The 7,442-nt window shown below is 45.8% G+C and overlaps 1 protein-coding gene across 1 annotated transcript in view; it reads left to right on the top strand.

The window, feature by feature from the left end:
• Positions 1-7: 7 nt before the first annotated feature.
• The window catches only part of LGI2 (leucine-rich repeat LGI family, member 2), a gene marked incomplete at its 5' end in the record, with an annotated part of 16,610 nt that continues 9,175 nt past the window's right edge, over positions 8-7,442 (top strand). The window contains 5 exons of the mRNA XM_010007295.1: positions 8-36; positions 120-191; positions 2,830-2,901; positions 6,516-6,587; positions 7,090-7,161. Of these exons, the coding sequence (XP_010005597.1) occupies positions 8-36; positions 120-191; positions 2,830-2,901; positions 6,516-6,587; positions 7,090-7,161 (317 nt within the window). The remainder of the gene's footprint in view (positions 37-119; positions 192-2,829; positions 2,902-6,515; positions 6,588-7,089; positions 7,162-7,442) is intronic.

The raw sequence follows: 7,442 nt of genomic DNA, 5'->3' as shown, positions 1-7,442 counted from the left end.
GGCGCCGCGCAGCCTGCCCGCCGGCCTGGGCTCCCTGTGAGTGCGCGGGGCCCCTGCGGGCGCGGGTGCGGGTGAGATGCGGGGCGGTCCCGCTTGACGGGTGGCTTCTCTTTCTCCAGGAGCCTGGTGAACGGGACCTTCTCCGAAGTGAAGGACAGGATGTTTTCTCACCTGCCCTCCCTGCAGCTGCTGTAAGTACGGCACTAAAATAATATTAATAATAATAATAAAAAGGCAATTAGCACTTTGCCGGTTTCTCCCGGAGTTGCGGGTGCCCTTGGAAGCAGGGAGCTAACGGGTAAACCCCCAGCTCGGGCAGCCCTGCTGCTGGAGCTGCTGTTTCGTAACAGGGGGATGCATTTCCCACTCATAAACCACTCCATAAACCCTGTATGCAGTTACTGAAGGAGAACAAAGGTTTTCTGGTGTTCTTAAGTTCTTTTTCTTTAAGATTTCAGGTTTAATGGGTTTAGTTAACGACTCCAGTTTTTCCCCTGGAGTCATGTGGTGGTTGGGTCTCTCTTGCACTCGCTGTGTGCCCGTGAGTCCCACGTTGGCTTTGGGATGTTGCGGGCGTGACGGGGGAGCAGAGGTTGCCGGGACACACCTGGGAGGGAAACCTCTGCTTGTGAGGCACTGGTGTCTGCAGCATGACGCTGTGCTTCAGCATCCCACGTGCAGGGCAGCCCCTCGGATGCCTCCTGATGTGCTGGTGATGGACCTTCAGGTGGGAAGGACTTCTGTCCCACGGAGCAGCGATCCAGCCACGGGCACTCTGCAGTCCTGCCCTCCTCCTGACCTCGGGCAAATCGCTTGGTTGTGCCGGTGTTGCAGTCAGGTGTGTGCCTGCAGCTCCTGTAGCCAAAGTTGCTTTAACGCAGCTGTCCTGGGAGGCAGCAGCAGGGAAGGCACAGAGGCACAGCCTGCGCTTCCCTTCCTTTCCCTGGGGAGCCTGCAGGGAAGCCGTGCTGCTGCCTGTACCCTGCCTGGCCCAGTGCAGCCTGCCTGTAACACCAGTACCAGGAGCACCCCCTTGCCTCCCCCTGTGAGGGTGGGGTTACCCACAAAGCAAAGAGACACTGCAGTGAAAAGTTCAGCAAAAAGACACGAGGTGCGCCAGTGACCCGGGCTAAGGAGCTGCCGCGGGGCTAGATGTTAAATTTGGTCTTGGCAAGAGATAGTCCCTAAAAGCATTTGGTAGCATGATGGCCAGGCTCATCTCGTCGTGCACCCCCACCTCATCCTCAAAGGCCTGTCTCGCTGTCTGTGGGAAGCAGCACCCCATGGGGAGAAGACGGGGGGGGCGGAATCTGTCTTGTTTTGAATAGTGGTACCGGTAAGAGGGGTTATCCCATTCCCTTAGCTGTAGCAGATTTCCAGGAGGAGATATTAGGGGGTGGTGGGGCAGGTGTCGGTTGCTGAGAAAGTCAGAAGTTGACGACGTCACTTTATGTGGTAGATCAAATGTAGGAGTGAGAGAAGTTAGTCACTGCCACCACCTTGGGCCCTGACAAATTTCATTGGTTAGTGTAATTCGGGATTTTTCCCTTCAAACATGAGGGAAAAGAATGATTAAATAATAAAAGAAATACATGCATAATTAAGCACTTGGGTACCTCAGGACTATGTCTTCTGTAGCAGTAGCTATGGTAAAATTGTAATGCAAGAATTTACTTTTGATGGTGGTCTGCATCTTTGTAAGATTTCTTCGGGGTAATTAAAAGAGCATTTGTCTAGCATCAGCATAATAACTGATAATCACAGGGAAAGTTTGCATTTCATGTTCGTTAGTCTTCTAAATTTATTTTAGTAAAATGCCTGAAACCATACAAAAAAAGGATTAATAAATTACTCTGATAAATGGGATACTGCAGACATACTCAGTTACAGCAGAAAATTCTCAGATTTTCCCAAAATTATTTATTTTGGGGGACATTTGATTTTCAGAACAAATAAGAAGTTTTGCTGTTTTGTTATCTCTGTGCCTTTGAACATCAGCATTGGAAATCATTTGCTGTTGTGCTTTGGTGCAGCAAAGGAAGAGTTTTGCTGGCAGAGCCCTTCCTTAGTGCCCTTCTCCCTGACTGTCCTGTACTGGCTCAGGTGACAGCCATTCAGGTGACAGCTGTGAATCTTTTTGTCCCTGAAGTTCACATGGGAGGGCAAGGCAGTGCCTGGAGCACCACTGTCGACTCACTGCCTGTGGACACAGGGCTTTGCTTTGCAAGGATAGCAGGTCTCTCTCTGGTTGCTTGGACATGTCTGTGTATCCAGTTGATGAATCAGCTGCATGAGCCACATGCTGTCCTCCAGTGCCATAGGCCACAGCCCATCTGCAGGTCAGGCTTGGAGCATCCCTCTGGGAATGCAGAATGAGCAAGCCTTGACCCACTGCAAGTGCACCAAGGAGAGCTGGTGCTGGTGCTTGAGGGCTCAGGAGTGGTGCTGAGATGGTCACTAAAAAGTGTTAGTGTGGCTGGAGGGGTGGTGCACACCTGGGTTCCTCACTCAGCAGACCTGGCTCTTTAAAGATGCCTTGTCCTGCTCAGGGGACCAGATAGTCATGGGCTGGGTTGCATTTAAACAAGGTGAATGGCAGAGCAAGCATTTTTCCTGGGGAGTGGTGGGCATAAACTAGCATCACATTATGCCTTTGATTTATTTTTTTTAAATAGACCATTCCACAGTATTTTATGTGTGCTGCATTGATGGGGCAATATGGGCTTGAGTCAGTAAGATTAGTTTGGTCATGGGCAATAAACACAATGGGCATCATCCAGTGTGTCAAGTTTTAACGTGCTTTCCTAATGCCTGCTCTCCATTTTTCAGCTTGCTGAACTCCAACTCCTTGACTGTTATACGAGATGATGCCTTTGCTGGTCTCTTCCATCTAGAGTATCTGTAAGTTTGGTATTTTATGTCTTCCTTGTCCTTAATAAATCAAGATGTTTTGATAAGTTGGCAAGACTCCTGCTGTGGAGTCTTAGTCTTTACTGTGATCCCCACCAGCAGGGGAGATGGAAGATTTATGTTCTGCTCCTGTGCAAATGTTCTTTATGGTGGCTCACTCTTTTTCAGAAGTTGCAGTGGGTTTTTTAAATGTGCCATGAATACAAGGTGGCTCTCTGCAATTCTCTGCAATTACAGTACACCAAAAAGGCATTGCTTAGCAAGAGCTTGTCCTGCCTTTCCAGAACACTGCCATCACTGTTAGGGGGCTTTGAACCTCAGGAAAGAGGTGGGAAAGCCTCTTCTGGCCTCCTGACAGTCTGAAGGAGGAGTTGCAGAGTGTCCATCTACTGCCCAGAACAACCCTGATTACCAGACTGGTCTCTTCCCCCAGCTGTCTTCTCCACCTTCACCTCTTTTCTGATATCCCATTTAATGCCCATGGCTTTTATATTTAGATTATAAATAATTATAAATAAATTAATATATGACTATATTAATCCTATTTCAATTATTGATATTATTTTATTTTAAAACCCCAACTTTCCTTTCCTTAGTTCACTTAGTTGATTTTTACATTATCTTAATTTCCTGATTTTTTTTTTTAGGTCATTCTTTTGTCTTTATAAAAAAAAGTATTAGCCCTGTTACCAGGTTGTACTCCCTCCATACTCCAAAAGACTGTATTTCTGGACATGAGCTGGTTCTTCTGGCCTCCTGACAGTCTGAAGGAGGAGTTGCAGAGTGTCCATCTACTGCCCAGAACAACCCTGATTACCAGACTGGTCTCTTCCCCCAGCTGTCTTCTCCACCTTCACCTCTTTTCTGATATCCCATTTAATGCCCATGGCTTTTATATTTAGATTATAAATAATTATAAATAAATTAATATATGACTATATTAATCCTATTTCAATTATTGATATTATTTTATTTTAAAACCCCAACTTTCCTTTCCTTAGTTCACTTAGTTGATTTTTAACATTATCTTAATTTCCTGATTTTTTTTTTTAGGTCATTCTTTTGTCTTTATAAAAAAAAGTATTAGCCCTGTTACCAGGTTGTACTCCCTCCATACTCCAAAAGACTGTATTTCTGGACATGAGCTGGTATGTTTGAAACTCTGAATATGATCTCAAAAAAATTCCTCTTTCCACTCATCTTCATGTGCTGCAAGGTAGCTGTGGAAAACATTTTTTATCTTTGTCTAAAGGAAGACCAATGCTCAGAGAACTGCCTCTTGCTAAAGTCTTGCAAGCAAAAAGATACTAATGTTGAGTATATTCAGGATAAATAGTTTCATATGTGTGGAGCAGCCAACAGTGGAATTTGCAGACCAAGAAGCAGAGGATGGTAAATGGTATATGCTAAAATCCATTATTTGGCTGCGTCTGGATTTTTCAGAGATAGCAAGTTATGTAATCGTTCTCTCTGCTGTGTGTCTACAGTAAAAATGTAATATATTATATGTTTGTAAAAAAGAAGAAAAAAAATGTAATGTTTTTTATTAATTATTTGCTTTGAAGTGCTGATGAGCTTGTCCCAGCAGCACATGAAGTCATAGCAGTTGCTCTGGTGACTGCAGCCAGACCCCTGTCTGAAAGAAAGAAGTCCTGCCCCTCCTCAGCTGGTTAAAGGGAAAATCTCTGTCCCTGGTTGCCAGCTGCAAGCCAGGGAAAGCAATGAAGACTGGGAAGGCCTTACAAATTCCGTTTCCTTTAGAGTAGCTGAAAAAGTGGTCTTGATTAATGGTTGTGGTTGCCCTCTGTGCCATGTCCACAGAGCTCTTCCTCTTCCCAGCAAATGACATCTCCACCTTTTGGGAACTGGCTGCCAGCAGTCTTTTTCTGGGGCTTTTTATGGCCAAGCCAAACACCATTACACCAAACAGCTAGTAACACTGTTAGACACTCAGTAACTCATGTCTCTCAATTACGAGTCATCAGACCTTACAGAGAGTAAGAAAACTTAACTGACGAACAAGAATGACAAATTTATTTGTGTACAAAGCAAAGCCTCTGGATGAAGAGCAGGTAGGGAGCACCCACAGCAGATATCTGTACCTATACATACATATATGTGTACATGTATATATCTGCAGTTGTGTCCTACTGCATTTGCAGCACTGAAAATGTCATTCAGTGGACCCTTAAACTAACTGGCTCCATGTACAGCATCTGGATAAGACAGGTCTGATCAAGACAGGAGCTTTGCTGGTGAACAGAGGCGTTCTTAGGGTAGCATCCCTTTGAGGCCAGGTTTAGTGACTAAGGAGTCTGGCAAATTCCTGAGTCCCGGCCCAAATTTGCATCATCTTGCTGCAGTGTGTGCAGTGAAGCAGTCTTTTATTTGCATGGACCAGTGAGCTGGCACCATGCAGGGATGCCAGGTGCTGGTCAGGGTGTTGGGAGGCTGTTTGGCTCTCTGCTCTGCAAGTTGAATTCATGTCTGCAGGCAGCCTTGTAACAGCTGACCCTCTTCTGACATATTCCACTTTCTAACCTGCACCCTTTGCATGTAGCCAGGGTGCTGGTCACTTTGTGAGCAGTTTTGGCTAAGTCTAAACTGCAGAACCCAGAGAACTTGTCATCTGCATCCCCATCTTGATTCTTCTCTCAAAGAGACCTTTGCTAGACTGATGTGTAGGAGGAAGTGAGACACTTTTATCTCATAAAGCCTTGTATAAAGTCAGCATGCAGTTGTCTTCATCCAGATACAGCTGTACCGTGCAATATCTTGATGGCCACCTGGCTGCAGTCGCTTTGCAGGGCTGATGTTGTATTTAGGGATATGTCCTCAAGTGCTCAGGGGTCAAGATCCTCAAATATCAGCTCTTTCTTTAAATGCTGGCATGCAGTCAGGATGAGCAGCACCCGGCTGGAATCAATAAGTGCCTGTCATTCTTCCCCCAGTGCTTGGGGCTGTGACTTGTGTGCAGCTGGGCACCCTGCAGAGGTAGCATCCCAGAGAGAGTGAAGAGAGTGAGGCTGCAGCAGCAGGAAGGAAAACAAGGCAGCAGTCCTGCCATTCCTTCAGGTGTCTGCAGTTCATGTCAGGGCTCTGTGGGTTCAGAGGTGGCACTGTGTGTGCAGCCATGGGAGCTTACTCCCCATCAGTGTGTCTGTCTGCAGACAGAGCAGCACTGGCACCATCGTACTGCCCTGGGGGTTTAAAATGCAGGTGGTTTGTGAGAGAAAGGTAGGACTTTAGCTTCCAAAGTCCATCTCTGAAGCCTCTCCCATGCAGGTCTCTTGCCTTACACAACACACCCCAGGCGGATTAACTGACAGAGGAGTAACGGGTTTTGCTTGTGCGCTTTGTTCCTCTTCTGCTGGATGTTTGTGTCACATGCTGTTCCTCATGCTGCCTGGTACCTGCATCCCTCCTTGCCATCCACCCAAGGAAAGGGCAAGAGGGAATGTGAGCAGAGGTACCAAGACTTCCCCACCTGTAAGTCTGAAGGAGCTGCCCAGGAACCTGCTGAAATAACTTAAAGCACTGGTGATGCAAATAATAACGTTAGCTGAAGTCTTTTAAAATACTTTTTAAATTTTTTTTCCCTCTAGATTCATTGAAGGAAACAAAATTGAAACTATTTCAAGAAATGCATTTCGTGGCCTTCGAGACCTGACTCACCTGTAAGTTGCAGAGTAATTTGTACCTGAATAGACCTCTTCTGGGGGACCACTGGTTTTCCTGCTACAGAGAAAACCTCTCTTCCCCTCTGTGCATCAGCTTCCTCCTGCTGCCAACCACATGCCTTCCACAAATTAGAAACTGCCCTTAAAAACCTGCCTGCTCAGCAGCCCTGTGGCCTGTTGGGCTGCCCGCGCGCACCGGCAGCTGCGCCGACACACCACGTGCTCCTGGTTCTTCTCAGTGTGCTCAGTGATTGCTTGGTGTGCTACACTGGCACCTGAGCAATAAAAAAGCTTTGTGTATTTTTACTTTTACATGAGCTTCAAGCAGTCTCCATTCTTGAATTAGAATAATTAGGATGTGCCTGTTCCTCATAACTGTTAACAATGCCAGTGGCTGGACTGTACCAGATAATGAATAACCTGTAAGTGAGCTCAGACATAATTAGAGTCAGCCAGACAAGAGACAGCAATGACACTAAGCTCTAACTTTCTTTTCTAGTTCTTTAGCCAATAACCATCTCAAAGCTCTGCCAAGGGATGTCTTCAGTGATTTAGATTCTTTAATTGAACTGTAAGTAATGAGAATCTTTCTATTGACTGCCTGCTTCTGTCACTCTGATACTCTTGAGTTTTACGTTCTGGGTTTGTATGGAGCTGTGTCTGATACCTGCACAGAAAAGAAATGTGCATTTTATTGTTCTAGCTTCTCTCATTTAAAAATTGTTGACTTGGTAGATTTGTCTAAAATAACTGCTATTTCTCAAATGACTGTTGCTTCTCATGATGCTGTATGTAGTTTGCATTATTGTACTTTTTCTGGTGTTTCATATAAGTTATCTTTGTAGGCAAAAG

This window comes from Chaetura pelagica, unplaced genomic scaffold (assembly GCF_000747805.2).
Source record: "Chaetura pelagica isolate M959 unplaced genomic scaffold, ChaPel_1.0 scaffold261, whole genome shotgun sequence".
Taxonomy (NCBI): domain Eukaryota; kingdom Metazoa; phylum Chordata; class Aves; order Apodiformes; family Apodidae; genus Chaetura; species Chaetura pelagica.
The sequence above is the reverse complement of the archived record's forward strand: the minus strand, read 5'-3'. Positions and strand labels throughout refer to the sequence as shown.